General features: G+C 35.5%; 3 protein-coding genes and 2 pseudogenes across 5 annotated transcripts; 4 read left to right on the top strand and 1 right to left on the bottom strand.

Moving 5' to 3' along the window:
• Positions 1–2,894: 2,894 nt before the first annotated feature.
• LOC104710606 (uncharacterized) lies at positions 2,895–6,338 on the bottom strand. Its single transcript, XM_010427240.3, has 16 exons — positions 6,043–6,338; positions 5,817–5,929; positions 5,542–5,650; positions 5,396–5,460; positions 5,267–5,305; positions 5,076–5,172; positions 4,903–4,993; positions 4,749–4,812; positions 4,592–4,668; positions 4,402–4,483; positions 4,188–4,267; positions 4,002–4,086; positions 3,835–3,903; positions 3,675–3,742; positions 3,516–3,564; positions 2,895–3,428 (listed from the first exon to the last, which is right to left on the bottom strand). The coding sequence occupies exons 1-16, from the start codon at positions 6,107–6,109 to the stop codon at positions 3,036–3,038; spliced, it is 1,548 nt and encodes a 515-aa protein (XP_010425542.2). The 5' UTR covers positions 6,110–6,338; the 3' UTR covers positions 2,895–3,035.
• A 938-nt stretch (positions 6,339–7,276) lies between these two features.
• On the top strand, positions 7,277–7,907 carry LOC147937805 (cyclin-dependent protein kinase inhibitor SMR7 pseudogene; annotated as a pseudogene).
• Positions 7,908–9,873: 1,966 nt separating this feature from the next.
• Positions 9,874–11,123, top strand: LOC104710604 (ubiquinol oxidase 1c, mitochondrial). The gene is made up of 4 exons (XM_010427238.2): positions 9,874–10,185; positions 10,276–10,404; positions 10,476–10,964; positions 11,064–11,123. The coding sequence occupies exons 1-4, from the start codon at positions 9,874–9,876 to the stop codon at positions 11,121–11,123; spliced, it is 990 nt and encodes a 329-aa protein (XP_010425540.2).
• A 983-nt stretch (positions 11,124–12,106) lies between these two features.
• LOC109126365 (F-box protein KIB4 pseudogene) lies at positions 12,107–13,445 on the top strand (annotated as a pseudogene). The gene has a single exon (XR_015566612.1). The product of XR_015566612.1 is annotated as an F-box protein KIB4 pseudogene (transcript).
• A 33-nt stretch (positions 13,446–13,478) lies between these two features.
• On the top strand, positions 13,479–16,682 carry LOC104710603 (uncharacterized). 2 transcript variants are annotated; one of them, XM_087466667.1, is made up of 12 exons: positions 13,479–13,890; positions 13,970–14,068; positions 14,157–14,241; positions 14,516–14,585; positions 14,736–14,796; positions 14,889–14,942; positions 15,062–15,218; positions 15,312–15,408; positions 15,657–15,769; positions 15,954–16,060; positions 16,205–16,315; positions 16,416–16,682. In XM_087466667.1, exons 1-12 carry the CDS (start codon positions 13,807–13,809, stop codon positions 16,539–16,541), a joined length of 1,164 nt encoding a protein of 387 aa, XP_087322793.1. In that variant the 5' UTR covers positions 13,479–13,806; the 3' UTR covers positions 16,542–16,682. The 2 variants fall into 2 exon arrangements, with proteins under 2 accessions (XP_087322793.1, XP_087322794.1); XM_087466668.1 differs by having other exon boundaries at positions 13,776–13,890; positions 13,977–14,068.
• Positions 16,683–18,181: the final 1,499 nt, after the last annotated feature.

Raw genomic sequence — 18,181 nt, 5'->3', positions numbered from 1 at the left:
GTGATTTGAGGCTGTTCTTGTAAAGATCTGTAGCTGGGATCATTGTAGGAGCTTCCAAGGAGTGTTCTTTTGCTTGTTTAAGGTTCAGAATCTTCTTGGCAAAGGTAAGTGCATGACCATGGCTTATCTAAGCTAGAGATCTCTCTGATTTTCTTACTATGTGTTGTTAGGCTTGTTAGATTGTTATTTGGGACATTAGGAAGCTTTCTTGTGGCTTGGGATCGAGTTTTGTGGTTGTAGGAACGAAGATCCGGCGGGAAGCTTCGGGGAAACACGATGCTCGGCATTGCATCGGTCGATGCACTTTGTGCGTCGGTCGATGCAAGTGCGAGGACGGCGCATAAAACCTAGGGTTTTCGTGCTATGTCGAGCATGCGTCGGTCGATGCAATGGGAGCATCGGTCGATGCAAGTTAACCTTGCATCGGTCGATGCATACCATGTGTCGGTCGACGCAACCCCAACTGGTGTCGGTCGATGCATGCTTGGTGTCGGTCGATGCAGTGTCCTGGTTTGTTATTGTTGATTGTTGATTGTTGGTTGATGGTTAGAGATGTCTCTATTGCTTGTGTGTATAGCCCAGTAGATGGGAGGATTGCCTTACTGAGTGTTTATAAAATACTCATGCATTGCAATTTGTGTTTGTGGTGCAGGTAAAGGCAAAGTGTGATCGTGGAATCAATGCAATGAAGAGGAGGATGTTCTAGGGACTCGATTGGTTGTTGTCTGGCATTGTTAGGTTGCTAGAGTTGGGTCATTAGAAACATTGCTAGGGTGCTGGTTCTATGTTTTCTGTTGTTTGGTATTTGAATATTGTTATGTTATGGTTATTGGATTATGATTGGTTATTTATTGGTATTTGTTATTCTGTTGTTGGTTGTGATTGTGGTTAGGTGACTAGTGGGTATGAGACCACTACTTGTAGTTTATTTATTATTATTATTATTATTATTATTATTATTTATTTAAAAATAACCGGGTCAGGTCGTTTCATTTTGGTATCAGAGCCCTTACGGTTCTAAGTTTGGATTCACTAGGTTTCTGTTGTGATGTTTAGGATTGCATGTCTTGATTGATTATGTGAGTTAGTCAATTTTGTGTGGCATGGAGTCCTAGAACATCCTCTTCGAGCCTACTGTGTGATTCCACGGTGAGTTTATGTTTCTGTGTTATAATAGAAATTTGTTTGCTTAGTCTTCTGTTCATGGTAGTGCAGAAGGCTAGAGATGGTGCTGTTACTGGTCGTGGACGCGGACGTGGTCGGGGACGTGGACGCGGACGTGGTCGGGGACGCGGACGTGGTCGTGGTAGGGGCAGAGGCTCAGCAGTGAGTGAGACTGCGGACCAGAGTGTGACAGCTGAGGGTGTTGGCGAGTCGCAAGATGTCCAGGAGGATTCCATAAGTGTGGCCGGAGGATTTGATATATTTTGATGGAAATTATATATGATTGATGACCTTTGATGAAATATTATTTTATAAATATTTAAATTAGTATTAAGAAAATAAATAAATTTCAGATACTCAATTTTTAAAATATATAAATCAGTTGTGTTATAAAATCAAATCTGATCAAAAAAATCATAAATTTAACTCGACGTCCAGGTGAGGCGGATCAAACTGGTGACCTCAAATATCCTAAACCATTTCTTTAAACCATTTCTTTCACCACCAGAAAAACGAAACAATTTTATAATCATGAATTTATCTCGTTTTCATATTTAATTGATCGCTACCACCTATGTTTTCATGTATTTTATTCAATTTTTTTCTTATTCTTCATATTATTTCTTGTCATTTTTATTATCAAATTTTATGGTAATTGTCATCGTTACTTTTACCGTCCGGTTCTTCGTTATACTCTTCTTCTTCTTCCTCGTCAACTTCTTCACATTCTTCCACTGAAAAAACCTTTTTTTGACTACCACACTATTTGTTAACCCATCAAACTCAAAGACCAAAATCATTTATTTTCTCATAAAATTTGTGCAATTCATGAAGACCAGCATAGTCAACACATGCACCCAATTATTGATAATTTCATCCATATACTTATTCGGTTTTAGATCTACAGAAACTGAAACTTCTCAAACCAAAATCCTTACTTACAGAAAAAGTAATATGAACACATGTATAGTTAAAACAATCAAATCAATGTCTTGCGAAGTCAATTCTTCTTTCTTAGATTTTAAAATAAATTTTTTACTGCAATAATATCAAATCAAGTGACATGGTACATCCGTACATAGATAGAAAAATCACTGCTTTATTACTGTTAACGGTAATTGAGTTTGATGACTTTTGAGGAGCACATGATATTGTTTACTAATCAGCTCAAATGGCAACTCTCATGTATATTCAAAACACTATCATCTAACTAATAGGATTGTGGAGCTTTATAAAAGCAAATGGAGAAGTACTACTAGCTATATAGGCTTTAGAACCATTTAAAATTTTTAACTGTACCATTAGCCGAGAAGGTTGAGGATGATATGTGGGTTGTTGAAGCAAAATGTGTGCTATCATCTTGATTCTTGAGGGATGTGATCCATATATGAAGGAGAAAATTATGGCTAAGTTATATTATACTGTGGAGTAGCGAATTAGTCATTATCAGGTAATGATTTTGCCGTACTGTGATGTGGGAAATTAGTCACTTTCAAGTTTCAAGGCAACGATATTGGCACTATCATACACACGTTTCTCTTGGTGAGAGAGATCTAGAAATGGGTATGAAAGGGTCGTCTATTTTTATGGGAGTATTTATAGTGATCTATGTGTAGTTGAGTTTGAGAATGAGAAGGTGGTAATAAAGAAGACATATGGGAGGCTAAACTGATGTCTCTTAAGGACTTTGATTACATCAAATTCAAATCTCTTAATGGATGCTTTGAGCATTAACAAAACGGAAAAAGTATTCTAATACTTTCTGATATACTTCATACAAAACTTTCAGATATTAACCCGAATCTAATAAGGCTTACAATTTCTGTACAACTGACTGCGACAAAGAGAATCAATTAAAGAAGAGATTAAGATTAGGGAGTGACAAGAAAATAATCTCTAATAGTTCGCCTTTTGACTGAGGAAGGAGGGTTTAGTACAGAGGATGGACTGTTGAATGTGGTTTCTGGTGTTCTCTCGCATATTGTATCTTCTTCTGATGATGATGATAACGATGACAATGATGATGATGAAGATGTTTTCTTCTTTTTAGACTCTGGAGTTCCGATGATAGGCATTGACTGTTTATCATCTGATGATGATAATAATAGTGAATGCTGTTGCGGACTCTCAGCTTCTCTGTTCATCTCAAGTATCTCTTTGGCTTCACTATCTGACAATGCGGTTACTCTGCGTTTGACTCTAGGCGCAGATGCTGTTGAGTTTGCGTTCGAACAGCGGTTGTTCTCTATGTTCCACAGTCGTACCTAATTATGAACAGACATGAAGTCAGTAAAAAAGGCTAAAGATCCTAACCTCTTGCTTGTATCAACATATATGAAATGTTTTGTTACCGTGAAATCATCTGAAGCTGTTGCAACTTTCCCAATCTCTGATGGAGACCTACACAAAAGATTTGGCACCAGTGAATAAAGAATTAAGTTTTCATTGTTTCTTATTGTTGAAATGATTGGTTCAAGAAAAATAGATGAGGGTCGATGAAGTGGATTTACCAATCTACTGCAGTAACTTCAAAGTCGTGGCCTTTTAAGAGTGTAGGATCTGCGTGAGGCTTATTGACCTGAAATTTGTAATGGTTACTTAAGCGTACATAAGTCTTCAAACAATTGATTTGTTAGAGAATGTTCAAACTAAGTGACAAAGGATTCAAACCTGCCATATGTAAGCGTTTCCATCGCTTGAACCGCTCAAAACATATTCACCATCAGGACTAATCATTGTCTGCAGAGCAATGTTGAGATAGTGAGTGAGCAGGTGGAATATGTTCTATAAGTAAATCAATTGTGTGATTGAAGGGGAAATTGTGAAGAAGGCATTACCCTTACGAAAAAAGAATCAATTCGGCAGCCAGAGAAGGATTTTACAGGTCCTTTGTCAAGCTGCAGCGTGTCGTATAAATAGATTCTGCAACAGATAGTTGAAATAGAGAGAAATTGTTAAGTTAAAGCTGGAAGGTTTGACGAAAACTCTCTCACTAAGAAAAGTTATAGTCATAAAAATTAAACCTATTGTCCTTGCATGATGCTGTGAGAAGGGTTCCACTTGAGTCCTGAGACAAGGATACTATACCATGTAATCCTTTTTCCTGAACAGTTTTTTTTAAAAAAAAACAGGATAAAGATTAGCCTAATTCATCCCTTCAGTCAGATTGAGGGTTAAGCCCATTCAGAACAAACATGTGATCTTATCTCAGACTAGTAAAAAGGCAGCTTAGCTTACCTTAGTGTTTGTTGGGTCTGACTGTGGAGATGCTTGAGCAAAAGGAACTTTCAGCTTCCTTGTATCCCAAAATTTCAAGGCACTAAAAGAATGGCAGAAAAAGAAAAACAAAGGATGTAAACAATATTTCTATATGCTTTAAAGAGTAGCAGTAGCTTTATATGAACCCACTAAAATGTTGTGCAAGTACCTATCAGGTGCTCCAGCAGTGGCAATAGTGATCTCGTCCTTGAGATAAAGCACAGAGGTAATACTTGATGAAGCAGCCTGAAAAATGAAACCAATAACCAGAGATGATAGGAGAAATAGATTAGAAAGGAAGAGTCACAAATGAGCAGAGGTAAAACCTTGCGACGTCTGATTCGTTTTGAAAGAGGGGATAGATGAGCTCCTTTAACCATGTCAGTAGAGCTGTATGAAGAACAGAACAACTATCAAGATGGTTTTAAAGAAGAAGAAAAAAACAAATCTGATCTTCACAGTCAAGTTTAGAGGACTTACTTGATACAAAGTTCCTCTTTGTAAGAACTACTTTTACATCTTAAATCCCATAGCGCAAAACATCCATCTCTTGAACCAGATACAAGAAGATCTACAAGCAGCAAGAATTAGAGTTATCTTAACAAAATTTATCAAACAGTAAAACTTAAAAGAGATATATGCAAGAAACAAACCAGAATTAGTTGGATGTGGACACATTGATTTCACAGTTCCTGTGTGTCCTATAAGAACTCCAGTACACTTATTCTCCTCCACATCCCACACTTTAATCTACATTCAAGCGTATGCAAATGTCAGTATCAAAATTTTTGTCCTCACAAACTAGTCAATTAAAAAACATTGAGTCACCACCACCACTACTTACAGTTTGATCACCAGAGGCAGTCAGAAGACAACTATCTCCCTGCAACAAATTTACACAATGAGTAAACATCAAACAAGCTTCACTTAGTTACATTAATGATTCAGAAATTTAAACTGGAATATAACGCACCTTGATCCAAGAAATGTCAAACACAGCATTATAATGAGCAATCCAATCACGAAACCTAGCTTTCTCTACACATTGTAAACGAACACAAATCAGTATTCTGTTAAAGCTCCGGAGAAATTAGGGTTTTAACAGGGACGAGACAAGACCTGTATTCTCTTGGTGGGTTGCAGAAGAGGCAAACTTCTTACTGGAATTAAACAAGCTCACATGTCCATCTTCATCTGATACCGCGAATAATTGAGAATTCCGGCTAGTCTGTATACGTTTTAAACAACAATCGTTAATCCTAAATCACAAAACGACCATAGTTTGAGGTATAGATTTCTAAAACCCCACAACAAAATCAGAAGATCTCATCGAGCTTTGAAAAATTGGATCTAGGATTGGAGCTAGCTACAGTGAGAAATCAACTAAAGCTTACCTTACAAAACGAAACAGCCAACGGAGGAGTTCGAATCCCGTCGTGTTCTACCGAAACGCCGGTTAATTCTCTGCAAGTCAGCTCGGAATCTGGGAAGAACGGTCGCTTCCGTACTGGAAACCAAAAAAAAAGTTCAATCAGAACAATCCAAAGAGGCTGAGACTCAGATATACACAAGAAAGCACAAACAGAAGCACGAATCTGTATGTAAAATGTAAGAAAATACCTCGAAAGCCGTTGAGCTCTCTGAGTCCGATGTCGACGAAGACGGATCTAGATCTGGAGGATTCCATCGGAGAGTATCTGCTTCGCAATCGAGAGAGAATAGAGAAGAGAGAGAGAGAAGCGGCGGAGGAGAAATGAGGTTATGGTTAGATATTTTCCCGGTGGAGGCCGAGGTAAAGTTTATTATCTCTGAATACGGAGCGGGATACTGGAATTTTGTGGGCGGTGTGTGTCTCTCATCTCACGCGGGAAAATTATTTTTTCCCCAAAAAACGAAATTTTTTTCGTTTTGACATTGACGGAGAGAAAATAAAGAAAGACTTTTAAAGGTTTTTTTCCATAAGGCCCAAATATGCTGGCCCATATCATTTTAGTTCGAGGATTACCAAAGGAAGAAGAATGACTCGGCTAGAACCGATAAACCGATCTGATAACCGAATCGAACCAAATGTTTTTTCAATTAATTTTAGTAGCATTTTTGTCAAAAAAAAACCCAAAAATTGATTAACCGAACAGTTAAGAATAAACCTAGGTGAAAAAGATCCCAAGTTTTCCCGCGCAAAAAAACACATGATCAATTTCCAATTTTAACCTTCCTCCTACTTCCACTTAGAGGTGTCAAGCGGGCTCCATGCCCGCGGGCCTAGCCCAAATAGTACCTTTGCGGGGCGGGCATGGACACTAAATATTAGGCCCATTAAAAAGCGGGCCTTGCGGGCCTAGCCCAAGCGGATTGCGGGTTATAGCGGGATATGTCCGCGGGTTGGCGGGTCGGCCCGCGGTCTTCAATTATTAAATAAAAATAAATATTTAATATAGATATATAACTATTTTTATATTATTTTAAACATATATCTTTTAAAATTATGTGACAATACAAATAAATTTAATATAAAAAATTAAAACATCTATAAATAATCAATATAAACATTAATTTTATTTAAAATTCTTTTTAAAATTATAATTTATTAATTTTATTTTATTTTGATAATATATTATTTAGGCCCGCGGGCTGGCCCGCGGGCTGGCCCGTTAACCCGCTGGGCTTAGCTGGACGGGCTTGGACATAACTTTTATGTCCGCGGGCTTAGCGGGCCGGCCCGTCGCAGTCCAAAAAATTGAAACTGCCCGCCACGGACGGCCCAGATGGACGCGGGCCAGCCCGTTTGACATCTCTACTTCCACTTACACCTAATCTTCCTCTGAAAGCTTCGTTCTCTATTAAATTTCTTGAGGAAGCAACCCAAATCGCAAAGGCAAACAAACTCGTCTTTTGTAAAAAAGAGTACCAATCTTCCTCCAACTGATAACAAATCTGTTTTTTTTTTCTTTCTTTTCTTGTTTCTTCATATTCTTGTTGATTTCAAAACATTGTACGAGTCGCTCTGTTCCTTGTCTCTTTTTTTTTTCAATTTTTTTTAGAAAAAAATGAGAATTTCGAAGAAACCTCAAGTTAGCATAGGATTAGACACCGATGGGGAAAAGTGGGTCTTCGCCGAAGTTTCGATTCGGGAGTCACTAAAGCCAGTGAAGACGAAACTCAAAAAGACAGACAGAGAATCAGTTTCAGCTGAAGAAATTTGTGTCACTCCCACGAGGAAAGAATCAACAATTTCGGAGAAACTGAAATGTCCGGCTGCTCCAAGGAAACGCCGACCGGTGTTGAAGTGTCGGAGCAATGTTCGTATAGAGTACTTTGTGCCTCCTTCAGATTTGGAGTCGGTGTTTATACAACGCCGTTAATGTAGTACAGACAAAAAAATAATACTAAAGAGTTCTAAGTTTGGTTTTATTTGCTTTTCCTCTGTGCTCAAGTCATTTTTGACTTCCCTCTTATGTTTGGTTTGGTACAAAAGCATTTTACTCTTATGTTCAACTAGCCAATCTAGTCCACAAAAGCTTTTTTTTTTTTTTTAGCTTAGTACAACTTAACGATATGTAACGTAACGGCCAGCAATTTCATTGGGGCGAAAGAATCTTCACGACTTGTTCACGTTTTAGTCCAAAATATCTTGCCATTGAAGCTAACAACACTCACAAACTTTCAAACTTTAGTCACATAAAAATTGCTAAGACTATCCTTATTAGTGTGTTTCTTAGTTGTTTTTTAAGGCAATTTTTAATAATAAAAAGGGAAGAAGAAACTTTGTTAAGAGAAAAGGAAAATTTTGTTGATTATTGGTAGAACCAAGCTAAGATTTTTCTTAGTAATAAATATAGTAAAATAATAATTAATAATTTAAAATATTCAAAATTATATTATATATCATAGAAACATATTTTAATAATAAAAACATAAAATAACATACAACATTTAAAATTAAAACACAAAACATTAAAAAATAAAAACATAACACACAACATGAAGAGAGAACATACGAAAATGAAAGAGAAATGCCAAAAAAAAATTATCCCATTAATTTCATTTCACCATTCATAACGCGCCACCTGTCCACTAAGAAACGTTTCTTTTGGTCCTAAAATTAGAAACGTTTCTTTCAATCCTTAACTTATGTTTCATTAATAATTAATATCTATACCTAAGAAATCTCCTAAGAAACATCTAAGGACTACCAATGAGGATAGTCTAAACCATTTCACACCGTGTATCTCCAGTGCCGTGCCCAGGTTTATCGGGGCTTAAGGCGAGTTTAATATTAGAGATCATTTTAATATATTTTATGAAAATAAATAAATATTAAAATTTAAAATTAAAATAAAATAAATATCAAAAATTCAAAATTAAAATAAAATAAATATCAAAAATTCAAAACGGTAGAAAATTTTCAGAAAAAAAAAAAAAAAATCTAAAAAGCCTTAAACATAACCATTCTTCTTTCTATTTCAATAAACTCTTTCATCAACTTCTCTTAATCTTTCTTCCTTCGGTTTTACAATCTTACTCGGTCTTTCACAATTTAAGGTTTTGTTTTTCTTTTTGTATTATTTTATAAATAAATATATTCATTAAAGTCATACATGGGTTGTTTAGGAAATAAAAAGAGTCTCAAAACCATAATGATACATTATATTTTCTATAATTGAAGGTAAAAAAATACACAAAAAAACTATATACTTTGGGGCCTGAGGCAAATGCCTTTTTTCTAACCCATAGTCACGGCTCTGTGTATCTCTCTAGTAAAGTTTTCTTCTCTTTGTTGATAAAAACTGTTGATATTCAGGAACAATACACATGTTGTTACCTATAAAACCCCAAATTTAACTTTGAAGATGTAAGTTCGAGCAAAAGGGGTCAAGTTTTGTTGCACCACAGAAATTGCTCTGTAGATATTTTCTGATTCCATCCAGTTGGTGATGACGAAATTAAACACACATAAACTTGGTTGCACTAGGTTTTGGCATTAGTGTACCATCTCCACTGCTTCCCTACAGATAAAGAGATGACATTTATCATTAGTGTACCATCTCCACTTCTTTCGAAATCTAGTTCTCTCTAACATTCCATGTCTACTTACTAAATGAGAGAGTTATATCTCAAAGTAAGACCCCTAAGACTTTTAAGCTTTCGTTATAAACGATGCCATTACATTGAAGGCTATGAAATACTCAATTTTTACAATTTTTAATCCGCAAACATTTTTTGGGATTTATTCTTAATTATTTCAGAAAAGGCCTAAAGGGGCCTATGCGCTCGGGCTATATTTTGGCTGACCCGATCCAAACTTGAACCCGAACCCGACAGCTATACTTAAACCCTTCACATTCAGGCAGCTCTGTTCCCTTTTGTCGTCTTTTCTCTAAACCCCTAACTCTCAAAATTTAGGGTTTTACATTCTCGAAAAACCATTAAAAACCTCACTTGAATCCGAAAATGATCACTACAGTACTCCGTCGATCTCTCCTTGATGCATCAAAGCCGGCGACTTCCATTAATGCTCTATATCACCAACTTGCTCCAGCGAAAAATTTCAGGGCTCCGGCGATGGGAGGCGTGAGAGATCTCAGCAAGATGACATTTGAAAAGAAGGAAACGTCCGTGGAGGATAAGAAAGGATCTACCGACGGCGGCAAGACTGATGATCAAGATAACAAAGGGGAGCAACTAATCGTTAGTTATTGGGGTGTGAAGCCAATGAAAATCACCAAAGAAGATGGAACTGAATGGAAATGGAGTTGCTTTCGGGTACGTGCACATTACATATACATGTTTTGTGTATTCGTTACTTACTCTTTGTTGATTTATATGTTCTTTTTTCGTGTGGAACAATGGTAGCCATGGGAGACTTATAAAGCAGACCTGACTATAGATTTGAAGAAGCATCATGTTCCTTCCACTTTACCGGATAAGTTAGCTTATTGGATGGTTAAATCTCTTCGATGGCCTACCGATCTCTTCTTTCAGGTACGCTCTTAGGTTTCAGTTGAGCCTAGTTGTATGTTTGGACTAATTTTTGCCAAACGATTGAAACGCAGAGGAGATACGGATGCCGAGCGATGATGCTAGAGACGGTAGCAGCGGTACCAGGAATGGTTGGAGGGATGCTTATGCACTTCAAATCGCTAAGGCGTTTCGAACAAAGTGGGGGTTGGATCAAAGCCCTTCTCGAAGAAGCAGAGAACGAGAGAATGCACTTGATGACATTCATGGAAGTAGCGAAACCCAAATGGTACGAACGAGCTCTTGTGATCGTCGTTCAAGGCGTTTTCTTCAACGCTTATTTACTCGGTTACCTAATCTCTCCCAAATTTGCTCATCGTATGGTTGGATACCTTGAGGAAGAAGCAATACATTCTTACACCGAATTTCTAAAGGAACTAGATAACGGTAACATCGAAAACGTTCCCGCACCGGCTATTGCTATTGATTACTGGAGGCTTGAAGCTGACGCGACGCTTCGTGATGTTGTCATGGTGGTTCGTGCTGATGAGGCGCATCACCGTGACGTTAACCATTATGCATCCGTAAGTGTGTTGTATAAATATATGAAAGTTATACTATACTACTCTACTATATGTTAAAAAGATGATTAATTCTTTCAATGGTTTGTATAAACTGCGCAGGATATTCACTACCAAGGTCATGAGCTGAAAGAAGCTCCAGCTCCCATAGGATATCACTGAATCAGAGTAGAGCTTCTAGTTTTATTTTGTCGCTCTCAGAACTTAATTTCTTGAATTGCTACTCGTCATGACTTTTTTAAAATTGATATCGTTGAAGCTAAGCCACCACCTGATTATTTAGTTTTGGAAAATATTAGACATACATATTAGTTATATTACGTAATGTGATATTTAAATGATGAAGTTCATCTCCCGTAACATTACACGACATGATTACGTGACAAAAAATTCCCTACATATATGAAATGAATTATGTTAGAAGAAAGTTCCAATACATTAACTTCGTTGTAATCTAATCTGTATAAATTGGAAGTGACCTTAGTTAAGTCTATTTGTAGAAAGCACTATCACATCAGAATCGAGTTTCACTCCCTACAAATGTAAGGATTTGGCTAATGGACCGGTCTTTTGTGGCCAAAAGGTTGACAAAAAAAAGTATCATATATTTTACACTAAATATAAATAATTATCAAATTTTTTAACCTAAGTAGTAAATAAGGTCCCTCATTGGTTTTCCCGATTTTCTATTTTCTTAATTTAATTTATAAATTTTGTAATTATAGTATTATATATCATATTAAAATTAATTATTATTCTGTTTATTAACTTTTCAACTTAACATTAAGATAAAACCCCCAATATTAACTACAGTATAATTAATCTATTAATAATGGGGAATTATTTTTGTTTAAACTCTAAAAATGTTTAAACTTAAAAGAAAAATAATTTCAATGAAGAAACTGTTTTTCCGAATTATATTTTACTTTGTGAGACACGTAGACAAGCATAAACATTGAGATATACTCTCATTGATTTTATATTTTCCAATCTGTATATTGCCTAGTTTAGATAATTCCTTCATTTCCAATTTTTATTATTAGGCTATCAACTTTAGATTTGTTTGTATAAATATACTATACCTACGGATTTGTGAAATAACACATCAAACATTCATAATCCCCAAACATTCTCAATAAACCTTTATGGCTATGCCGCCGAAGAAAAATTTGATTGGTTCCGACATCAATTCAAAGTGGTCTATGCTTCCTCCCGACCTGATTCGATCAGTGTTGGAACGTTTGAACTTTGTAGAGTTTCATCGAGCCAGGTGCATCTCTTCATATTGGTATTCCGCTTCGGAATTATGCATTAGACAAAACCCTAATCCATGGCTCATCCACTTTTCAAACGACATCCATGTTTCCTGTAAGTTGTATGATCCTCTTAATAAAAAAACCTATATAGTAAGAGATCTCGGGTTTGATTTCCATAAGAGTAGTTGTTTGGCAAATTCTGGTAGTTGGTTCCTGATGTTAGACCATAGAACCGATTTTTATCTTTTGAATATATTTACTAGAGAGAGGATTCATCTTCCAACTCTGGAAGAAATTGATGGATGTCAGATGAAGTTTGAGAGGGTTGGTGAGTCTGATTTCTTGGAAACCTTCACATATGAAGGCTATGGAAGTTTTTCTTATGGTAAAGGCACCAAAGTTGAAATAAACAAAGCGGTTTTGTGGGTAGATGAAAGAAACAAAGACTACTTAGTTGTGTGGAACATTGACTTTTTTTTGCATATCACAAGAAAGGAGATAGTAAGAAGAGCTGGAAAGTGTTTCAACCTCTAAAGAACCAAGGCTGCACCGATATGGTAATTAAAGAAAGCAAGCTTTATATACTTAGTCCATGTCAAAACATCACTGTTTTTGATTTTGCTGGTGGTGATTCTCCAAAGGAATTTGCAAGCTCTACAGTTTTGGATGATTCTAGACCATATCATCTCTACCATCTTGTTGTAACTTTGTCCGGTGAAATTTTGGGCAAGGAAGACAGATTAGGGACTTACTCCTGTGAAGTCTACAAGATGGATCTAGAATCATCAAAATGGACAAGAATCCATTCTCTAGAGAACGAAGTATTGTCTTTGGATCCAGGAACAACAGCTGCAGTTAAAGATGGATGTAGGAAAAATTGCTTATATTTTAGTAATTATAAGTCTCGTAGTTTTGCACCAAAAAAAAGAAAGTCTCGTAGAAAAAATAAGGCTAGTACTTTAAGCTTAAAGTTCTTTAGTGATAGATACAGTAATTACGTCGACGATATTGGAATCGATTCTGCTGTCCAACGGTCTCATCGCCGTGCAGCTCCATCGTCGTCAATGTCTTTCAAGGATTCTCGTTGGTTTTTCCCAACTTTTGGTGGCAGATGGTTGCTTTAACGTTATCTCAAAGTATACGGTTTTGGTAGTTCTTTTACATTGTGCTAAGTTTTTTTTTTTTTACATAATGTTTGTAATCAATCGGATATAACAACTATTCTCAATCTTTCTTATTTTTCCCCCCAAATTGTGTTAACTTTTTTTTTTTTGGATTCTAGTAGTTCCAATAGATGCAGCAAACAGCAGACTATATAATCCGTCAATGATTTAGTCCACTCTGCTTTGAAACCACCGCAGACAAAATATTTTTTGATGTGAAAACGGTCCGTAGTTATATCTTAGTAAGTGATGGTATTATATATGTTTTGTTTGAACACTACTATGGACATGGTAAATAAAATAATTTACATTTACAACTTTACTCAAAGTCAACTTTTGAAGTCATGGAAAAATTAATATTATAAGTCAAAAAAAACTTTTTTATATTTGTCTCTTTTTCTGCTTTCACAAGAGAAGAAAGAAACAATGGCTGCGACCCGAACCATCGTGGAAGCGATTCACTCATCGGCGACGCAAGCCGTCGTGTATCTTTCTGGCGGTGCCTCTCAGGTACGGTTTCTCTCAATTATTTATTGATCCGAATTCTTGTAAATATTGGCGTGATCCAACCAAAAGTCTTATTTATTAGTCTTTAGGTTGGTTAATGTCAGTTCCAGGAGCTTCCAACACACTTCTTGAATCCGTTGTTCCGTATTCTATGATCTCTATGGTCCAATTACTCGGAAGGGTTTGTTCTCTATTACCTCAAAGTCAAATCAATGATCAATTTTTCTTTCCCCCGACTCTTAAAGTAGTTCTTGATATTTCTCTCTCAGGTTCCAAACCATTACTGTAGCCAAGAAATGGCGAATGAGATGGCTTTGTTAGCTTATAATCGTGCTCTTAAGCTTTCTAAACCAGGTTTTTACTCTACATGTCATTCTTTAACATTGTTGTTGCTTAGTATCATTTTTGTTAGTTGAGTTCGTTTAAGGTTTATTGATGGAGAGTCCATGAAAATTTTGTGTTCATGGGTTCAAATCTTGAAAATGGTGGCTTTATATATTATATCATGATTCAACCAGGGATGTACGGCCTTAGAGGCCTACGGATTATGAAAAGAGACATAGTTTTTGCTTGTTAGCAAAAGAAGTAGAAATCTTGGATTGGTTTGACTTGCTAATTTTGTGGATAGGATGTGCGGTTCTTGGTGTTGGTTTTACGGGAACATTAGCAACTTCTCGTCCAAAGCGGGGGGATCACAGGTTATGTGCCCTGCTCTCAATATAAATGTGTTTTGCTTGAGATATTAGCTATCAATATAAGTTGTAGTCCGGGACAAACAACCATATGGTCAGGGGAATTAGATGCTTTCTCTTATTACTACTCATAGTTCTGTTTTGTTCTGTGAGTAGGTTTTTTTTGTCGATAAGAGGATCCGACCGGATATGGGAAACTTCAGTTACTCTAACAAAGGTGATTGCAACATTCTTTCTCATGTCTTGCGTTACTCTTTATTGTTATCCATGTTCTCATGTGTTTTTTTATCTTATTGTGGAATGTTTTAGGGAAAACGAACCCGAGAGGAAGAAGATAAAGTGGCAAGCTGTGTACTGATTCAGGTGTGTTATATAAAGCTATTTACAACCTAGTACCTGTCTAGGGGATAACTTTTCTGATAGCATTGTACTTTAAGGTACCCATGAGTTCTTAAAACCTTTTCTGGTTACTACTATCTTAGGCTATGGCCAAAGCATGCCAAGTTTCTGAGACACTTGACTCTGGCTTGACTGAGTTTGAGGTGCCCAATGAGTCTGAAACCCATTTTAGTGAAGAAGAAGAGCTAGAGCAGCTTATAGGTGGACAAGTGTGCTCTAAGATTTATCCATTTTCTAAGGGTAAGGTTTTGGTCATCTGAATCATAGAAGTTTTTTAGAAACTGAATCTTGCATTTTGGGGCCTTTAATGATGTAGTTTTACCTTTATTGCAGAATCGTACGGGTCGGATAAAGATAGAAAGATTATACTGCCTGGTTCTTTTAACCCATTACATGAGGGTCATCTTAAGTTGTTGGAAGCTGGTATGAGGTAGGCTAGTATGTCTTTATTGTTCAACCCATTATGTATAACTTATTATTGTCTTTTCTTAGTTAAATCTGATATGCTATGTTGTGCAAGGTAATTTGCAATTTGATTATCCCTTTAGTTGTGCTATATGATTTGATTCCATAGTTAGTTTTTGGAGAGTCTTGTGGCCTTTTGACGTTTTAATTATCACCAACTACAAATCTCATAACAAAGTGTAAACAATCTCACAAGCAGATTTGTTTGTGCAGTGTTTCTGAGGGCGGAGGGTATCCATGTTTTGAAATATCTGCAGTAAATGCAGACAAACCATCGCTTACAGTTGCAGAGATTAAAGATCGTGTCAAGCAATTTGAAGTACTTGGTAATCTTCATTTTTCACTCACTAGTTATTCATGTTTTCAATCTTGTGCGCCACTTTCTTGTGCATCTCTGAGTTACAACAGTCTGATGATCCAGATTCAAGCTAGAACCTTTTTTGCCAGTGCAAGTTTATGTGTAACTACTAGTGCCATTGGTTGATATTGGTTTTGGTATCCCGTTGGCAGGAAAGACGGTAATAGTTTCAAATCAGCCATTCTTCTACAAGAAAGCTGAACTCTTCCCAGGAAGCAGTTTTGTAATTGGTGCCGACACTGCATCAAGGCTCATAAATGTATGCCTGATCCTCTTTTTGTTTCTTTCTTTAAACCCTACAATTAGATCTATATGCTACACTAGTACACTGTTGCAATTATGAACGTTTAAAGTACTCTACTCTTTCAAATCAACACCATAAGGAACTTTTAACTTCTTACAGCCAAAGTACTACGAAGGAAGCGAGAAAAGAATGTTGGAGGTACTAGGTGATTGCAAACGAACAGGCTGCAAGTTCCTTGTTGGTGGCCGCAATGTAGACGGTGTATTTAAGGTTTGATCTCAACACTAGAATCTCGACTAATATGACTTTTTACGTTCTCGAGCATTTCTATGGATTACTTATCCTTGCTCCTCTTCCTCCTCCTCTGCAGGTTCTTGATGATCTTGATATTCCTGATGAAATAAACGATATGTTTATCTCAATTCCAGAAAACACATTCCGGATGGATATATCATCTACAGAGCTAAGAAAGAAGCAAGGAGGTTCTGTTTCATAATGATACGAAATAATGACTTCTCGACGATACACATGAAAGTCCCTATTGTCCTATTGTATTGTTTAAAAATTGTAAAACTAAATAATTAAATACAACAAATTTGATATTCAAATATATCGAAATCTACAATTTACAGTTTCATATTCGACCGTAAGAAAAATGTGAAGTCTTAATTTCGTCCACTTCTTAATATATTGTTTAACTTTTAATAAAAATTCTGAAGGTTATTTTGGATCCAAACTTTTACTACAAAAGACATGAGAAATTCAGAACTATTGAGGATCTGAGCAAATTCGACATGTGTGTACTGTCGTTTTTCTTAATCGAATTTAACTGTTAACATATTAACCCCTCTTGATTTTACTCATGTTTATCTTTCTGCAAACATAATTATTGACTTTGACATTTTTTTTTATTGATTGATTATTTGATGTGTTTATTCAAAATTTGGCACAGCCTGATTGTTGAGCCACATGCTTTAATCTAAATAAATTTATAGTGCATATAAAACAAACGAAAAAAAACTCTGAAATTTTGTTTTTATTAACTATACCAACATAATCACATTTTTAGAAATATGGAACAATATTTTCATATTATTATATGAATTTACAGAATTTAAGTGTTAATTTGTGTTATAAGGTTTGAGTTTAATAATTGACATAATAAAAAAAGATACATTTTTATTAAAAAAGAAAAAGAAAAGAAGAGGAGTATTGTTTCTTTGGTAACTTTTTTTAGAATGGTGTTATTTTCTATTTTTAATGTTCTCTTTTATAATTTGGTGGCGATAAGTTAAGAGTTTTACTAAAGGGGTGTTATTGGATTGTGGTTTTTAAAGGAGTTTGATGTATTTAAGAATCATGTGTTATTCAATTGGGTATTTTTAAAAATCCATTAAAATCTAGTGTTATTCAATATCTACTGGATTTTGTGTGATTTTGGATTTCAACGTACTTTGCTTCTAAAATATGAACAAATACAATACCACACTTTTCTCAATCATTTCATTTTCTTCTCCTCTCTTTAGATGGATCTCTAGCCTTTGACATATTATTGTTTGATTTTTTTTCTCTATCCTTTTATATAATCACACTTATTCATCAGATATGTATTATTTTTGAGAATTTTTTTTTTGTGTTCTTTAACTTTTTTTTCTGGGTTCATAATCTATAACTTTTTTTTTGGTTTATGATATAATCACACTTTTTTTTTCTGGGTTCAATCTCTGTTTCTTTCTCCTCAAACTCTTTGTATATAATCACACTTATTCATCAGATCTGTGTTTTTTTGTATTCTTTAATTTTTTTTTTCTGGGTTCATGACATCTGGGTTCTTTAATTACACCAAAAATCTGGATTGAAAACAAATACAGTTTAATTCAAGTTTTCTATGACATGTGTAAAAATCTGGGTGTTATTAATTTAATATAATTTTGGTGTATAGCACAGTTTATGGATATATATATATTTTTTTCTAACAATAACTTTTTAAAAAATCCATAACAATCACCAAAAATACATTATCAATGACTTTCAAATCCACCTTATATGCATTATAAAGTCTACACAAATGCATTAGACTTTTAAATCCACTAATGTCCTGGGTTAATTAAAATCTATTAAAATCCTCAATCCAAT

The sequence above is a fragment of the Camelina sativa genome, chromosome 9, assembly GCF_030686135.1.
Source record: "Camelina sativa cultivar CO46 ecotype springtype chromosome 9, ASM3068613v1".
Classification (NCBI taxonomy): Eukaryota; Viridiplantae; Streptophyta; class Magnoliopsida; order Brassicales; family Brassicaceae; genus Camelina; species Camelina sativa.
This window is presented reverse-complemented; position numbering and strand designations above follow the sequence as displayed.

Bases quoted from the DNA above. Each gene is read 5' to 3' on its own strand.
- LOC104710606 (XM_010427240.3), bottom strand. From the start codon at position 6,109: ATGGAATCCTCCAGATCTAGATCCGTCTTCGTCGACATCGGACTCAGA. The intron at 3,743-3,834 runs GTTTGAATCCTT...TACAAATTTCAG, and splicing joins GAAACGCTTACATATGGCAG to GTCAATAAGCCTCACGCAGA. The intron at 3,565-3,674 runs GTAAATCCACTT...TCTTTTGTGTAG, and splicing joins GAAGTTACTGCAGTAGATTG to GTCTCCATCAGAGATTGGGA.
- LOC104710604 (XM_010427238.2), top strand. From the start codon at position 9,874: ATGATCACTACAGTACTCCGTCGATCTCTCCTTGATGCATCAAAGCCG. The intron at 10,186-10,275 runs GTACGTGCACAT...GAACAATGGTAG, and splicing joins GGAAATGGAGTTGCTTTCGG to CCATGGGAGACTTATAAAGC. The intron at 10,405-10,475 runs GTACGCTCTTAG...ATTGAAACGCAG, and splicing joins CTACCGATCTCTTCTTTCAG to AGGAGATACGGATGCCGAGC.
- LOC104710603 (XM_087466667.1), top strand. From the start codon at position 13,807: ATGGCTGCGACCCGAACCATCGTGGAAGCGATTCACTCATCGGCGACG. The intron at 14,242-14,515 runs GTTTTTACTCTA...TTTTGTGGATAG, and splicing joins TCTTAAGCTTTCTAAACCAG to GATGTGCGGTTCTTGGTGTT. The intron at 14,586-14,735 runs GTTATGTGCCCT...TTCTGTGAGTAG, and splicing joins CCAAAGCGGGGGGATCACAG to GTTTTTTTTGTCGATAAGAG.